The following is an 18,203-nucleotide window of genomic DNA, read 5'->3' on the forward strand; positions in this document are numbered from 1 at the left end:
AGGCTATGGTTTTTCCTGTGGTCATGTATGGATGTGAGAGTTGGACTGTGAAGAAAGCTGAGTGCCGAAGAATTGATGCTTTTGAACTGTGGTGTTGGAGAAGACTCTTGAGAGTCCCTTGGACTGCAAGGTGATCCAACAGTCCATTCTGAAGGAGATCAGCCCTGGGATTTCTTTGGAAGGAATGATGCTAAAGCTGAAACTCCAGTCCTTTGGCCACCTCATGCGAAGAGTTGACTCATTGGAAAAGACTCTGATGCTAGGAGGGATTGGGGGCAGGAGGAGAAGGGGACGACAGAGGATGAGATGGCTGGATGGCATCACTGACTCGATGGACGTGAGTCTGAGTGAACTCCGGGAGTTGGTGATGGACAGGGAGGCCTGGCATGCTGCGATTCATGGGGTCACAAAGAGTCGGACATGACTGAGGGACTGATCTGATCTGATCTGATCTGGCTGCTAGTCACTGAAAGTACTCATCCCAATCATGACAGTAAAACATGTCTCCAACCATTGCCAAACGTGCCTTTGGTGGCAAAATCTGACCCAACTGAGAATCACTCCTTTAGATATAGTGTAAGTAAAGCTTCTTTGCGGAGAAGGCAAGGGCACCCCACTCCAGTACTCTTGCCTGGAAAATCCCATGGATGGAGGAACCTGGTAGGCTGCAGTCCATGGGGTTGCTAAGAATCGGACACGACTGAGCGACTTCACTTTCACTTTTCACTTTCATGCATTGGAGAAGGAAATGGCAACCCACTCCAGTGTTCTTGCCTGAAGAATCCCAGGGATGGTGGAGCCTGGTGGGCTGCCATCTATGGGGTCGCACAGAGTTGGACACGACTGAAGTGACTTAGCAGCAGTAGCAGCAGCAAGGCTTCTTTGAGGAGGTAACATCTGAGATGAGATGTATGCTTTGAAATAATCTTTAGGATTAGAGAAATATTCATGATATAACAGTAACATATATAATATAGTCAATAAAATGTTGATGTTGATCAAGGTGGATATCCTTTTTAAATCTCTATCTAGACAGAGAATATAGCATGATGGTAAGAACCATAGGTCTGTAGCCTTGCTGCCTTAATTTCAATCGCAGTTCCACTGCTTTTTATAGGTGGCCTTGGGTAAGTTACTTTACATCCTTGTGCTCTTTGGTCTTCATTCAAAGAGTGTGGATGATACTAGTAGTACTTAAATAAGTAGTATTAAATGAGTGTTAAGTACTACTAGTATCATCCCCATGGTAACTCAGAGGGTAAAGAATCTGCCTGTAATACAGAAGACCAGATTCGATCCCTGGGTTGGGAAGATCCCCTGGAGAAGGGAATGGCAACCCACTCCAGTATTCTTGCCTGGAGAATCCCATGGACAGAGGAGCCTGGTGGGTTACAATCCATGGGGCTGCAAAGAGTTGGACATGACTGAGCAACTAACACTACTACTACTACTACTACTACTAGTATTAAACGAGTTAATACCAACAACAGTTCTAGAAGAGTGAGTGACACATCTTGGAAGCACTATATACAATATATGCATACATATTATTATATATACAATATACATATATATTATATAATAATACATTAAAGTTACATTAATATATATTCTAAATTTAATACATACTACATAGTATAAATCTGATGCATATATAGACACATACGCTAAATATATATACCAGATATTTCTATTGTCTTTTGGTGAGACAAATAAAATGTGTTAATAATGGTAGAATTACAGGGGATTTTATTTTGCTTGTCTTTTTGTATTCTTCACAGTTTTATAGACACAAATGTAAATTCTGCATTCACATCAAAATAAAAATCAATATTATTTTAGCACAAAGAGAGAATTTTTAGACTTTCACCAGGATCAACTGGCATATTGAGAGTGGGATAAGAAGGCCAATAGAAGATGTGATCAGAAAAGCCTGTACCAAGGAAAATGAGTCAATTGTCAACTGAAAGTTGAGACACCCCACATTCAATCTGTCAGTCAATTCATCCTTCATCTGAAATTTAACACGTGTTTTTTGCCAGACACTGTGTTAGGTGCTGGAAAATCAAAGACAAATAGAGGTGCATTTTCTGCAAGGAACTCACAGCAGAAAGGGGAAGAGAAATACATCCAAAATTAACCACTGTGCACAGAACTATAGGATATAATGAGGATACCTGCCCAGGTCTCTGGGGGCTCCCAAAGGAAACAATTAGTTTCAGCTGGAGTAGGGGGTATTGTAGGAAACTTCACCTATGAGATGTCACTTGCATTTGTCTTTGAGGGATAAATTTGGAAAATGCAATCATTTGTAAGAATTCTGGTTCTAGGCAATCACATAGCATGCTTCCTAATCAAACACCAGCAAGATCACCTAGAGAGAGAAATCACAAAGGACAAAGGAGTTACACTTCAGAAAAGTGTCTTGATCTCATATCAGAGTGCCTGGTTTCATAAAGCAATTTGTGAAAATAAAGTTTGACTGTCATAGGAATTAGAAGGCATAAGTTCAAGTACTAGCTCTGCCCCTTACCAGTCGGGTAATCTTGGGCAAACCATTAAAATCTCTGACCCTCCATCTACTTCTTCATTCATATAATAATGATAATAATACTTTGCAATAGTGTTGTGAGCGTCAAATGAGATAATGCAAATAAGAGACTTTCAGTGACATTCAAATAGTTGGGATGATAAACTGTGATGGCTTTAACATAATAGCGACAATTGTGAATAATTATAATTTAATTTTTAACATTTATAATTAAATACAAACAGTAAGAAAAGAAATCAACTGTATATACAACACCAATTAGACATGAGTTTATAGCCTGATTGGCTCCATTTATTTTTTCAGAGCTCTTAACCTATTACTAATCCAAGTGCATCAAGCTATAAAAACTTTATACAATTCTTTCCCTAAGATAATATAATCTTTATTTCTTGAGACACTTTATACTAACATTAAACTGAAAGTAACTGGATAAAAATGAAATGGAGACTCATAATTGCAAACTGTTTTCATGTTGAAAGAAGATTCAACCACATTCTAGGACTGAATTGCTCTTGCTACAGTTTAGGATCGAGCTATAAAAGTATATCACTTAGCCTACATCTGCCTACCAGTGCAAAGTATTGCGGCAAACAGAAAACAGAGGTAATTACCTAGAAGCATTGGGCCAAACACTCCACTTCGGCCCCTAAGACTGAAGTTGCTTTGCAGGCAGCAGGGAAACCTAGGACAGGGCCATGGTCAATTTCCTCTTAAAACTTTCTTCCCCCTGAATCCTTTTCACCTTGAACAGTCAGCCCTATCATATTTGGAGAAATGATACTTGCTTGCTTTTTCTCTCTTTATTGAAAAGGCTTAAGATGTCCTCTTGTCATGGCCCTTGATAAACATTTCATCTAATATTTTTTGAGACAGTTTTAGTTGAAGCGCTGGCAGAAGACAAATCAAAACAATAATACATAAAACTGCTGCTTTACTTGAGTGTCTTAAAAAAAAAAAAAAAAAAAAAAAAGCCCTGAATGTCTTTAAAGGACATCTAACCAGAATTGGCATCTGAAAAATTAAAGAAAAAGAAGACCCCACATACTCAGTTCATTTATTTCTCCCCCATTAAAAAAAAAATTAAAAACTCCAGTACTTTGGCCACCTGATATGAAGAACTGACTCATTTAAGACTCTGATGCTGGAAAAGATTGAAGGCGGGAGGAGACGGGGACGACAGGGGATAAGATGGTTGGATGACATCACCAACTCAATGGACATGAGTTTGAGTAAACTCTGGGAGTTGGTGATGGACAGGGAGGCCTGGCATATTACAGTCCATGGGGTGAAAAAGAGTTGGACACGACTAAGTGACTGAACTGAACTGAAAAAACAGAGGTAATGAACGTAAGATTTTATGTGGTCCTATCTAACAGGATATAACAATGACACATTCCATGAATTACTGACTGCCATTCATCTCAAAAGGTGAGATACTTAAGAAGCCTTCAACTCTCACCTTGAGTAAACTACCCCACTCAGCTTTGAAAAAGAAAATGTGTGTTTTTAAAATACAACTTCTTTAAGTATCAGTTACCTTGTATTACACTTTTGACACTACTAGGGAATCCTTATCGTCCTCATTTTGTTCTGTCGTTAACCATAGTATCAGATCTCAAACTTAACTCAGTTTAAGAAAAACAGTGCTCTATACATCAGGAAAATGATTCTAGCTCTTTCTAATAATTTTTCACCATGTGTGATCATGTATGCTTTTTTCTATTTTGTGTATTGTGTCATTACCCACCAAGCTGTGAAGACAGTCCATATATTCTAACAAGAAGATATCACTTCTGACATTTGTGTGAACTTTACAAACTTTACACACTAAGGGAGAAACTTTTTTTCTTACCTGTACAGTGTCAGCTTACTAATCATACTTATCTGTTAATGGCTTGGTAACTTATACTTACAAATGTCACTTCTCTGTTTTGATCAGATTTCAACTACAGATAATCACAGTACTAAATTCTAAGTTAGAGGACAATTTAAATCCAAAGGAAAATGTAATTCATCATCACAGCTTTAAAAAATAGTCCAAATATTTGAAATGCACACTCACCTTAAAATTCTGGTGCAGAATTAAAATGAAAATCATCCTTCCTTAAAGTCTTATCTAATCATTTTCATAGAGACTTCTGGAGTTTATTGCTCAGAAGGAAAACTTAAAAGCAAGCTACTTTTTTTCAAAAGGCCATTTGTCAACAGAACTGAGTTAAGCCATTGAGAATAAGAGAATGGGAAAGAAAGAGTTACTGACATTTTGTGTGTATGAATGATGTGTGTGTGCTTTGTTTTGCTTTTTTATGAGTAATATGATCAGGAGAATATTGCTCATGATATCATTGTGATCACAGTGTATAAGATGTCTTGGGAGAGCTGCTATTATGGTTGAGATCAATGGTACTGAAATACAGGCCAATCTTGTTTTGTTTTGCTTTGCCGTATAGTGCTTCCCAGATACTGCATTTTTTACAAATTGAAAAATGTGTTAGTTGCTCAGTCGTGTCCAACTCTTTGCTATCCATGGACTGTGGCCCACCAGGATACTCCGTCCATGGGATTCTCCGCGCAAGAATATTGAAATGGGTTGCCATTTCCTTCTCCAGGGGCTCTTCCCAACCCAGGGATTGAACCTGGGTCTCGTGCATTGCAGGCAGATTCTTTACCATCTGAGCCACCAAGGAAGCAGTCTATGGCAACTTTGCATGAAATAATTCTATCAGAGTCACTTCTTCCAACAGCAGTTTCTCACTTTAAGTCTCTGTGTCACATTTTAATAATCCTCAGTGCATGCTGTGCTGTCGCGCTAGGTTGCTTCAGTCATGTCTGACTCTATGTATTCATGGACTGTAGCCCGCCAGGCTCCTCTCTCCACAGAATTCTCCAGGCAAGAATACTGGAGTGGCTTGCTGTGCCCTCCTCCAGGGGATCTTCCAACCCAGGGATTGAACCTGAGTCTCACATTTCCTGTAGTGGCAGGCAGGTTCTTTACCTGGGTATTCTCACAGTATTTCAAACTTTTTCATTTTTACTATATTTGTTATGGTAATCTGTGATCAGTGATCTTTGAGGTGACTATGACAAAGAGATTACAACTCACTGATGCTTAGCATTTTTGAGCAATGAAGTATTTTTAAGTAAGGTATGTACGTTGTGTTTTTCGACAAAATGCTGTTACACACTTAACAGACTATGCTGCTGCTGCTGCTGCTAAGTCGCTTCAGTCGTGTCCAACTCTGTGCGACCCCAGAGATGGCAGCCCACCAGGCTCCCCCGTCCCTGGGATTCTCCAGGCAAGAACACTGGAGTGTGTTGCCATTTCCTTCTCCAATGTATGAAAGTGAGAAGTGAAAGTGAAGTCGCTCAGTCATGTCCGACTCTTCGCGGCCCCATGGACTGCAGCCTACCAGGCTCCTCCGTCCATGGGATTTTCCAGGCAAGAGTACTGGAGTTGGGTGCCATCGCCTTCTCCAAAACAGACTATAGTATAATGTAAACATAACTTTCAGATGTGCTGAGAAAGCAAGATTCACATGACCTGCTTTACTGCGATATTTGTTTCACTGTGGTCTTTTGCAACAGAACCAGCGAAATCTCTGAGGTATGCCTTGGAATCCAGAATTAAGGGCACAGAAGATTAAACCTGACTGGTAGTTTGCAAATGAAAAAACAGAGATGGACTTGTGAGATATTTAGAAGGAAGAACAAATAAGAACTGGTAAATAATATGATGGAAGGACGCACGTGTGCGTGTTTGGTGAGTGTGCTCAGTTGCTTAGTCATGTTCCACTCTTTGCAACCCCATGGACCGTAGCTCACCAGGTACCTCTCTCCATGGAATTTTTCAGGCAAGATTACTGGAGGGGTTGCCATTTCCTACTTCAGGGGATCTTCCCAACACAGAGATCAAACCTGCATCTCTTGCACCTCCTACGTTGGCAGGCAGATTCTTTACTATTGCACCAGGTGGAGGGATGGAACAAATCAAAGAATACTTTAAGTTTTAGACATCAGCAAAAGGGCAATACTTTGAAAAGAAATTAATTGTGAATTCTTCAGGGATATTCAGAAATATCAAGTTCAGGGAGGAGAATGAAAGTCCAAGTAGAAAGAGACAAAACAATTGTAATAATTTGGCTGAAAATTCAAATAAAACATCCAATAGTCAGCTGCATGTCTGAGATTGCAATGTGTGATGACTGTGGGTCTCTTGAGGACCAAGACTATTTGCTCTTAGTCTCTGAAATCCCAAGCATATCTAGGCACACAGTTATGTGCCTGGCTGACTGACTGCATAGAGATTTGGTAACCAACTGCACAAAGAAAATGAGTTGTGAGTGAGAATTAAGACCAAGGAACAAAGCAAGGAACTAAAAGGACAAAGTTTGAGGAATATTTAAGGAATGGGAGGGGGAAAAAGAAACCAGTAACAGAGGTACGAAAGGTCTGTCAAAGAAGTAAACCCAGAGAGAGAAAGGGGAGTGGAAGGGAAGAAAAAAAACAAGAAGAGAATCAGAGGAGTGCCTGTGGGATAGGGTGGGGGTAATGCTACTTATTCATAATTTGAATAAGTAGTTCATAAGTATATTCATAATTTGAATATACATATGTATAGATATATGTATAAACTCTGAAGATGCACCAATGCAAAAATTCTAAAGTCACAATTAGTGAGCAAAAATGAAAATCATTAAAATGTTTCCTTAAAAACTTCAAATAAATAAATTAACATCTCCTCTCACATTGATTCATCCATTGCATGTGGGTACTCAATAAACGTTAATTGAACTAAATTAATAACATTTGCTCAGTGGTAATAAAAAATTAATTAACTGTCTGTCTTCTCTGTTACTCACATTTATTCCCACTGCTTCTGCAATTACTTCTAGCCCAAACAGAAATTTTCTATTTCCTTGACTTTTAGTATCCACTTTAATATTTTTCCCCAACAATACAGATGAACTTCTAATTTTTGTCCTAATTTTTGTGATCTTTTTCCTGTTGAAAAAAATTATTTTCTCTAAGTTAATGTCAAGAACTATGTATAACATCCCAAATATAGTTTCACAAATTCCTTATTTAATTCCAAAATAGTTTTCTCTGCAGAAGATGTGATACCACTTTTTATGTGTTTCTCCTTTTAGCTTATGTTACTTTGTAATACTTTGGGTACAAAGTCAAATAACACCACAAAAGAAGGAATCTGGGGAAATTATTGTTAGCACTCCATCTACAAAAGACGGAAGATGTCAGTAACATTCACCCAAAATTGTGACTCATTTCAGATGTCAGAATTCTGGGTTGAACAGACTGGGTTCTGAAATGTGTGTTTGTCAGATGATTTTCTAATGAGTAACAGATAGTTCCCACTGGGGAGTGGAAAAAAATAAAAATATAAACAGATATAGAATTAAAATAACTTTATGAATGGCAGCTTAACTTCTCTATAAAATTCTCTCAGTACAAGCCCAGTGTCTCCAAATGGTTGCTTAATGTAGCACACCACTTAGATTCAAAATGCTATACTTAAAAGTGTTGAGAAATTAAAAAGAGAATCATATACCACTTGGCTGTATACTGTATTCTCCGCATGTTCTTACATTCCAGTAACCTCTATCCAACTTTTTTTGTTACTGAATTACTTTGTGCAAAAGCAATTTACATTACATGCTGCCTGACTACGTGTGATAATTTGCACTGATTGTTAATTAATTCTGTAAGTAAATAGCTGCTGTAATCTCTATCCTCATCAAGGTTTCGCTATCTATCAGCTCTTCCTGAGGATAGAGCAGCTGTAACTAAAAAGGCAGGATTCCCTAAATGTGCGAGAAGGTAGTCCTGCTTTGTAAAGACTGCTGAGGGAGAGATATGTCTATAAAGTGATGTTATTTGCAAGGCTTGATTTCCAGTAGGTGACACATCAAAGGATTTAGAGTGAAAAGGGTTTTGCTGATGTGCAGTTCCAGTGGTGAGGAAGGAGAGAGAAAAGCTAAGAACAAATAGGAGGAAATACTGAGTAATATAAAGAGACAGGGATAAGAGCAACGGTTTTGGAATCCAAACGGCCTGGGTTCAAATCCCAGGTCTATCGTTTACTAACAAGGAAGCCTCAGGCAACTTATCTAAATAAACTTTCTAAGCCTTGGCTTTACTCATCTGTTAACTTGGGGTACCAATGTATGCATTTCCTATGTATTCTGGGAGGCTGACAATAACTGCCTCCTAGTGTCTTTGTGATGCTTAAATAAGGTACATAGTGGTAACACAGAACACTTGACATAAAATGTATACAATTCTGTGTGTGTGTGTGTGTGTGTGTGCATGCGTGTGTGCGCACGTGCATTTAAGGCAGTGGTTTGGTATTCAAAATGGGTGATTTTTAACCCTTGGAGGAAATCTGGCAATATCCACAGACATTTTTGTTTATTGTATCCTGGGGTAATTGGTGTTACTGGCATCAAGTAGGGAGAGGACTGGGATGTTGCTAAACATTCTATAATTTCCCTGTGACAAAGAATTATCCGGCCCCAAATGTCAGTACTTCTCAGAGTACTGAAGGCATAATTTTAATGACTATTTGTGATCATAGGTGGTTAGTCGACACTTTGATATCCAAGTAAGAAAAATAAACTATTCTTTTTTATCATTATCTTAAATCCATGAATCTCTCTTGAGTTAGAGTCCAAGAGTTTCTCAATCTGTTGAGCTAATTCTATCAATTCAATATTACATTGTTATTACTGTTATTCAGTTGCTAATTTGTATCCAACTCTTTGCAACCCCATGCTGCTGCTGCTGCTGCTAAGTCACTTCAGTCGTGTCTGACTCTGTGCGACCCCATAGACGGCAGCCCACCAGGCTCCGCCGTCGCTGGGATTCTCCAGGCAAGAACACTGGAGTGGGTTGCCATTTCCTTCTCCAATGCATGAAAGTGAAAAGGGAAAGTGAAGTCGAGTCCGACTCTTAGCGCCATGGACTGCAGCCTACCAGGTTTCCCTCTCCTTCACTATTTCCCCGAGTTTGCTCAAACTCATGTCCATTGAGTCTGTGATGCCATCCAACTAACTCATTCTCTGTCACTTCTCCTCTTGCCATCAGTTTTTCCCAGCATGACAGTCTTTTACAGCAAGTCGGCTCTTTGCATTAGGTGCCCAAAGTATTGGAGCTTCAGTTTCAGTATCAATCCTTCCAATGTATATTCAGAGTTGATTTCTTTTAGGATTGACTGGTTTGATCTCCTAGCTGTCTAAGGGACTCTCAAGAGTCCTCTCTAGCACCACAGTTAGAAAGCATAAATTCTGCAGTGTTTAGCCTTCTTTTATGGCCCAACTCTCACATCCATATATGATTACTAGAAAAACCATAGCTTTGACTATATGTACCTTTGTAGTCAAAATGATGTCTCTGGTTTTTGCTGTCTAGGTTGATATTACATTAAATGCTATCAACAATAGATGTTTTCCAGAACCTGTTTCTGCCAATCCCTTTTAACGTGAATCAAACTGCATCTAAGAGATTTAAAGCCAAGAGCATAAGAGACAGAAAAAAGAAATTAAGCACTGTTAAAGTCAAGTCTATTTGGAGGCTCAGAAAGAAACAAAAAAGGCTGAAGACAACTGTGTGTGCAATAGTGTCAGCTCTCACACAAGTTAGGAGCCTTTGGAGAGCAACTGTTTCATAATTAGCTTCTGAAAATCACTGATGTACCTATCAGTAGGCTGTCCTCTCCTTTTTCCACTCTCAAAAGCAGAAGGTCACTATGGCAGTGGTTCCCAAACTTGTCAGCATGTTGGAATCTCCTGGGGAGCTTCCAAAATCTCTGAGGAACTGTAATCCAATCTGTTAAAGGGATAGAGGGGATGCCTGATCTTTAAAATATTTCCAAGTTTTAAAAGATTTCCAAGATGATTCTACTCTGTAGATAGGTCTAGGAACCCCCGTCCTAGCAGGTAGGATCAAGTAGAGATTTTCATCTGCTTCAAACCAAAAAGCAGCTTCTGAAAGGACAATGACAATGGAGTTGGCAAGAAGATACTTCCTGCACTGAGCTGCCTAACCACAGTAAAATTAAACCAGGTTGCCAACTCTTTTATTGATTTCAGTCACTCAGTGAGCATTACTCAATCAGGGACTGGGCTAGTGATGGAAAAGGAAATCCTCCAGAAAGCATCTTCACTACCTCCCAGTAGAGCTGCCCGATCCCCAGGACTGGTGCTTGTTGAGGTCTGGAGAATTCCCTGGGAATCAGTCTGGATGTATGTGTGTCTCACATCTGTTAACCCTTCTCTGCATCTCTGGATCACTTCACTGGTGCAGTTAAGCTATACATTAACTGCACCACTACCCTGTCTTGTCTCTTTCTCTAACCTGATTTTGTGGTATGCTTCTGTTGTACGCTCCTCAACATTTTACTGTATTGCTAATTTGTTCGACATTTCTAAAAGCCAGTGACCATACCTCTGTTGCGTTAGTCACTCAGTCACGTCTCACTCTCTGCGACCCCATGGACTGTAGCCCACCAGGCTTCTCTGTCCATGGGATTCTCCAGGCAAGAATACTGGAATGGATTGCTATTCCCTTCTCCAGGGGATCTTCCTGACCCAGAGATTGACCCTGGGTCTTCTGCATTGCAGGAAGATTCTTTATTGTCTGAACCCCCAGGGCAGCCCCAGTTAGGCAGCACTGAATTCTGAGGGCCCAGCCCAGTGCTAACACCCTCAATTATTATGTGGGAATCAGTAAACAAACATGGGAGATGTGAACCACATGAAGCATCTAGGTCTCCTCAGCCTGCCCTGTGCCTCTCCAAACCAGGATCTCAGTCAAAGAGCTTGCTAGACATTCCCTCCCAGGGTGTTACATGGAAATAAAAGCCTGTTCCCCAAGAAGCACACTCTCAAAGCCACAAAGAAAGACTATCACCTTTATAAGGACCTAACAAATGGCAAAGCAGAGAAAAGACTGGCAACCAAAGAGTCTTCAAGGCAGACATGGAAATGAGCTTATAGGCTGGTTACGTGTGACCCCTTTTCTTATACAGGGAAGGAAACTGAGGTCTGTAAAGACAAAGGAATGCAACAACTTGATTGAGATCATACACATTATTAAACAGTACTGTCCAGCATTTAAAAATCCATTTATTGGCCAAAAAGTTCATTTAGGTTTCTCCAGGAGATGTTAGAGAAAAACCCAAACCAACTTCTTGGCTAACCCAATACTACTTCTGAGATTCACAACACATTATGACAATAAGCTGACAACATTTTATGAGATTTTTGTTAATTCTAGTGAATGAACACCTTGCTTCTCCCACCCATTACTACAAAGACCACCATGGAAATTAGTGTTACCAATTACCATGAAATGTGAAAATTGCCATGTGTTTTAAATTGTATAATTATTGCACGTTTATTCTTACATATATTTTCATTCAAAATAATCCTATTCAATAACGTTGCATACTTTCAAATAATATTTTAATCTTAGAAAAGTCTAGAATGGGGATTTGTCCGCAAACATCCATCTTTGGATCCCTAGGTCATGTCAACTATAGTGGGTGTCTGTATGTGTGTTTTCTTTTTTCATCTAGATGTGCAACTCACAAATGAAAAGCAGGCAGACCAGAAAGCCATTAATGCTATCGTTATAAATTCAGTATCCGAATTCAATATCACAGATGGACCAGCCAAGGAAACCCCCAGTGAGAAAAAACTGTCAGAATCCAGCATATCACTGTCCTCCCTTGAAGAAAGCCAAACGAAATTTTCCTACCTCCAAACTGATACTTCAGTTCATCCGAGAGACACTGATGGTATGTTTCTCACAATCAACCTATCTCTAAATAAAGCTCCCCAACCCCCGGCCCCTGGAAAATCATCACATATGCTGTTAGGGGGAAAAAAAGTCTTTATGAATATTAAACAGGAAGACTTTGATTTGAAAACTCTGGTGAATGACACATGTCAAGGTCACCTTGCAATTATGAGGTGCTTGGTAGGTTGTTTGCTCTCCAAGGTGGGAGTCTGAGGCAAAGTGTTTTAAATAGCTTGAATGAGGTATAATCATCCTGGCTATGGAGTGATGAAGTAAATTTTTTAAATGGCCAATTTTTTTCTCTTCTTGGATCTGGAACTATTCAACCTTTGAGTCTAGACTGAGAGGACTGAGAGGAGAAGAAGGCAGAGTGGAATAGTATCAAAAAGTTGAAAATGTGTAAAAATAAACTTCTTTAACTATAAGGATGCTGAGATCAGCAGCCTGTGGGAAAAGGTTGGTTCCTCTGGTAACACTACCTCCTAGGCGTTTGAATCAGTGCAAAGCTACACCAAACCATCTCGATGTATGACATTAGAGGCATGTTTCATCTGCAAAACCAATTTCAAACTGAGCTGATGTTAAATGATCAGCATAGTCAAGTTCAAAGTAATGGACTTCAGACTAAGACATATGGAATTTTAATCAGGCTAACTTTGCAGTGACCTTTACAGAAGATGCAAATCACTCAAGAGCTTTATAATATTCCATATTGATATTTGCATTTAAGGAAAACTCGAAGTTTCTCAAAGGAAAACATAACAGGGTATAGTTTCTGGTCTATATTTAAATTCATATTTGCCTTTCAAAATAAGACAAAAAATGAAATGAACTCTGTATAACAGGAACTTTGAAATCACATCAGTTTAATTCCTGACTCAAATTTATTCACTGTATAAAACTGGATAAAGTTTTACCACCTATGAATCTCAGACTTTCAGTTATATAATGGTGCTAGTAACATGCCATACGGTGTTTTGAAGATCAAATGAAACAGCACGGGAAAACATCCCAAAGTCTATCACATAATGGGTGTCTAATTTTTGCTTTTATTATGATTACGGTTTTAAAAAGTAAGGAAAAGATTTCTAATACATGTTATATATGATCTTGTGAAAATGTCATGGATGCTTTGGACCAGAAGCTACAGACAGGATCGCCTGCAAATGCAGTTGCCAGATGATAATGTGAATTATGAAGCATGGAGGTAAACAATAGACATTGGCGAGTATTATGGCAAGGTAAACAGCACCGCCTCTACTCAGCTCCAGCTAATTGTTGCCAGAAGGAAAAAGAGGTTCAGAGTTGCCAGACCTAGAATGTTACACGCAACCTCTCAATTTGTAAGTGTTGGCAATACTTACGATGTTGCCAGCTTACTTTATGAAGCCCCAGATACTCACAACAAGACATGGATTTTGGCTAACTCTGGCCAGGTTATGACCTTGAGTCAAGATGATGTCCATATTTCTCGTTTTGTTAGAGCTTGGTGCTAATCAAGAAAACAGGCAATACAACAGCATTCTCAACATTTTGACACTAAAGAATTCTGTCAAATCATGTCAGGGTTACACAGCTCTTGTAATGATTCCAGAATCAGGAATTCCCATTATATGTATCCACACACACACACACGTATAGCAGAACCACTCTAACCTGTCTTATCAGGTGTCTTGGCAGAATGAGAAGGCCAATGCAGTCAGCATGTTGCCTGAACCCTTGTATTCTCAGGGAAGACCCAAATGACTATTCTATTAAAATGGCAACCCTACTCTGGTGCCTCATGTAGGAAAAAACCATTCACTCTGCAAAAGAGCAAAGGAGATTCATGAAGACCACTGAATTAGACTGTCTTGTTAAGGCCTGGACCAAGGATACTGTGGTCCAGGAAATTCCAATATTAAGCTAACAGCCTAGGCAGTAGTTTACCCTTCATTTCCCTAGCTGTAAAAAAAAAAAAAAAATCTCCCTACCACGGTAAGCACTTTTGGTATCTGGTTAAAAGACAGTAAAACATCCAGACAAGGGCCCACAAACAGTGTGAAGAAACTCTTATTATCCTAAACAGCAAAGATCAAGGAACTAAAACAGTTAAATCAGATTCACTTCATTTTAGGAAATTTTGATAGTAATTAATTTAAGGATGCAGAAATTGAGAGCTGGGGTCATTGTTCATACTGAGATAAATACAGAAATATCTTTCAGGAACAGCAGGGGAAACAGAAGGGAAAAGAGAAGATTGCATCCACTTCCATGTAGTTTGTGGTTAATTTATTTTCAAATATATAAATGAGTGCATAGGAATGGGTGCTTAATTGCTAATATCTATTATTTATATACATTTCCCCACTTAAAACAAGGATGGAGAAGCCTCACACATGCAGATTTTGTAAAATGTGCTTCATCCATTAGCACAGTTCATGGTGTGTGCACTGATGGGAATTTAAGAAGGATCTTTACTGCGCATCACACACTATGTGCTGCGACATTATTATTAAATCATGGCTCATCCGTGTGGTCCCATTCCTGGAGAAAAGGGGAGAAGTCCAGAGCACTATCTGTGCTTCTGCTTCTATGATCTGACTGTAAAAGCATCCCGGTGGATGATAAAACCAGGGATATACATGCTATGAGAAAACAGGCTGCTTAAAAAGATTCCTGAGAATATACCTAATGGATGTATAATTTTGAATCTGAGGTGTCTCATCCAAGTGGAAGAGGAAAATCATAAATATAAGACACCTCAAAAGAATAGTCTTAATTACACCATGGACTACTGAATAAAATGATTACATTTTCTACACTGTAAATTTCATACAATTAAATGCAACAGTGTCACCTTATAAAATGTTTCAATTTTATAATTATTTCAGTTCATTTGCTCAGAAAAAAACATAAGCACAAATTTACTAAGTATCACCCAAATCTAGTCATTCTAGTTCTAAAGAACTAACTTGAATGTTAGTTGTGCTTGTCTGAACTTAAATAGATCTTGACATATTTAAGTAGCTATTAAAATTGATAAAATCAGGGATGATACCCCAGCTAGAGAAAGGCAGTCACACTTTATCTATTTCCATTCTGCATTACAGACTTTTTTGAAGAACTTAATGTTGGGGGAGTGGGAACCAATTTTTATACTTTTGAACCCAAAACTTCCAGTAACCAGTTGGAGCCACCATGTCATGAATCTTGTTATTAATGCCAAGTTCTCTCGGTGACAGAACACTAACCATAATGTACCAGAATATGCCATTTGGATGAGGTTCATCTTGTCCTTTGCTTTGTTTTTGTTTTTAATTTTGTTTTGGGAGAAGAGGATAGGATTTTTTTTTTAATCTGTATTTTTTAAAATCATGTTCTTGCCACTTTGGAAAATGATTCCCAAAGATGCCGGAGCTATGCTTCTGGAGTTGAGAAGTGTGACAGGGACCAGAGAGGGCAGCTACAGCCACCTCTGGTTCCGCCCTCCTCCTGATTCCAGACATGGTGGTGGCAAGAACGACAGCTAGAAGGGCAAACTCAGAGAGGACAGGATCGTGAGTGAGGGACTGACCTCAGGTACAATAGTGGAAATTCCTTTGCACTGTTACCTTCTCCATTTTAACTAAATATGATCTTTTCTAATGAGGCAGATTCTGCCTCTCTTTTTCTCCCATATTTATTTTTTATTTTTTGGCCGTGTGGTGCAGCATGTGGGATCCTAAGTTCCCTGACCAGGGATCAAACCTGTGCCCCCTGCATTGGAAGTGCAGAATCTTAACAACTGGACCATGAGGGGAGTTTCCTGCCTCTTTAAATGTGAAGTATGCTTGATTTCCAGGACTGTGTTAGCTTCAAGTATATAGCATAGTGACTCAGTATTTTTGCAGATTATACTCTACTATGCTGCTGCTGCTGCTAAGTCGCTTCAGTCATGTCTGACTCTGTGCAGCCCACCAGGCTCCCTTGTCCCTGGGATTCTCCAGGCAAGAACACTGGAGTGGGTTGCCATTTCTTTCCCCAAAGCATGGAAGTGAAAAGTGAAAGTGAAGTCGCTCAGTCGTCTCCAACTCTTAGCGACCCCATGGACTGCAGCCCACCAGGCTCCTCCGTCCATGGATTTTCCAAGCAAGAGTACTGGAGTGGGGTGCCATTGCCTTCTCCGATACTCTACTATAGGTTATTATAAAATAACAGGCATAATTTCCTGTGCTGTACTGTACATCCTTGTTGCTTACCTATTTTATATACTTTAGTTTGTATCTGTGAAGCCCGTACCCCTAATTTGCCCCCCTTTCTATCTCCCCTTTAGCAACCACATTAAGATATGGTGTACCTGTACACGGGAATACTACTCAGTCATAAAAAAGAATGAAATGCTGGCACTTGCAACAACGTAGATGGAACTACAGAATATTATGCTTAGTGAAGTAAGTCAGGCAGAGAAAGACAAACTTTATATGTGGAACCAAAAGTAATACAAATGAATGCATATACAAAACAGAAACAGATTCTCCCCCTTAAACAGCCAATATTCTAATTACATTTGGAATGGTCCAGAGGCTGCAGTAGTCCTTCAGGATCATAAGAGTATCACTTAGCACTTCACAGTCTTCACATCCTCCATGCACCCTAGGGGTGAAAGTAAAGAGGAAATGCTGCTGCTAAGTCACTTCAGTCGTGTCCGACTCTGTGCGACCCCATAGACGGCAGCCCACCAGGCTTCCCCGCCCCTGGGATTCTCCAGGCAAGAACACTGGAGTGGGTTGCCATTTCCTTCTTCGATGCATGAAGTGAAAAGTGAAAGTGAAGTCGCTCAGTCGTGTCCGACCCTCAGCGACCCCACAGACTGCAGCCTTCCAGGCTCCTCCATCCATGGGATTTTCCAGGCAAGAGTACTGGAGTGGGGTGCCATTGCCTTCTCCGAAAGAGGAAATAAAAGCACCCTAAGAGGAAATAAAAGCACCCTCAGAGGGTTTTCATCATGGCTTCTTGCTCAAAGGCAAATACCACATTCAGGTGAATGGCCTGAAGGTCTCAGATCTCCTTTAAGGCAGGTTTAAGGAAGGAAGGAGTGAGAAATGAGATGGGTATCCTGACAGCAACATGCGGAGCCTATGCTGTGATGCCAGGTAGTTCAATAAAAGGAATTTAATACGTAAGGAATGTGCCGCAAAGGTATGAAGAGAGCCGAAAAGCCAAGTGAGGAAATCAGCAGTAATAGGAAAGCTCTGCCACCTCTTCTCTTGGTCTCTCCTAGTTAGCAGTAGATCCTCAGCACGCACATTAGCTCCTCAGCCACTAGCAACTGTTAGTAGACAAAACAGAAGTAAGTGGCACCAGCAGAAGCCACAGCGAGCAGGGCATTTGGAAGAAGATAAAACCAAAGAGAAGATTCAAAGCAGAGAGCTTTGTAGCCTGAGGTAAGGATTTAGGACCTACTTCTAAAGGGAGAGTGAGATGTTCTAATTTATGATTTTAAATATCACAAGGGCTAATGAATTTGAGGTGGGCTCATGTGGAAGCATTGTCCTGGACAGGAGGCTGTTAACATGGACCTGAGAGTGGCTACAGCTAAGACAGTGGACAGAGGCTGACGAATCTCAAATAGGACTCTGCAAGGAAATCAGCGAAACTCAGGAGAGAATTGGGTGGAGAGGGTATGATGAGGAAAAGAAAAATGAGAGGAATGAGGTGCAGCTTTCAGGCAATTCATATGTGCGTTCAGGAGCCATTCACAAGATACAATTAGGGAAGAGACAGGTTTGTGGAATGTGGGAAAGAGGGAGCTCCATGATGCAAGGTGGCCTTGCTAAGTGAGAGATGTTCTGAACACAGTGCAGAAGAGATGAGA

General features: G+C 39.9%; 1 protein-coding gene and 1 long non-coding RNA gene across 2 annotated transcripts in view; one reads left to right on the forward strand and one right to left on the reverse strand.

Moving 5' to 3' along the window:
* LOC104976682 (uncharacterized) overlaps positions 1 to 18,203 on the reverse strand; it is a 692,169-nt gene that overhangs the window by 537,152 nt on the left and 136,814 nt on the right. The window lies entirely within an intron of this gene.
* Positions 1 to 18,203, forward strand: part of MDFIC2 (MyoD family inhibitor domain containing 2) — a 117,111-nt gene that overhangs the window by 93,137 nt on the left and 5,771 nt on the right. The window contains exon 4 of the mRNA XM_059880040.1: positions 12,144 to 12,365. Coding sequence (XP_059736023.1) covers positions 12,144 to 12,365 — 222 coding nt within the window. The remainder of the gene's footprint in view (positions 1 to 12,143; positions 12,366 to 18,203) is intronic.

The sequence above is a fragment of the Bos taurus genome, chromosome 22 (genome assembly GCF_002263795.3).
Source record: "Bos taurus isolate L1 Dominette 01449 registration number 42190680 breed Hereford chromosome 22, ARS-UCD2.0, whole genome shotgun sequence".
Taxonomy (NCBI): Eukaryota; Metazoa; Chordata; class Mammalia; order Artiodactyla; family Bovidae; genus Bos; species Bos taurus.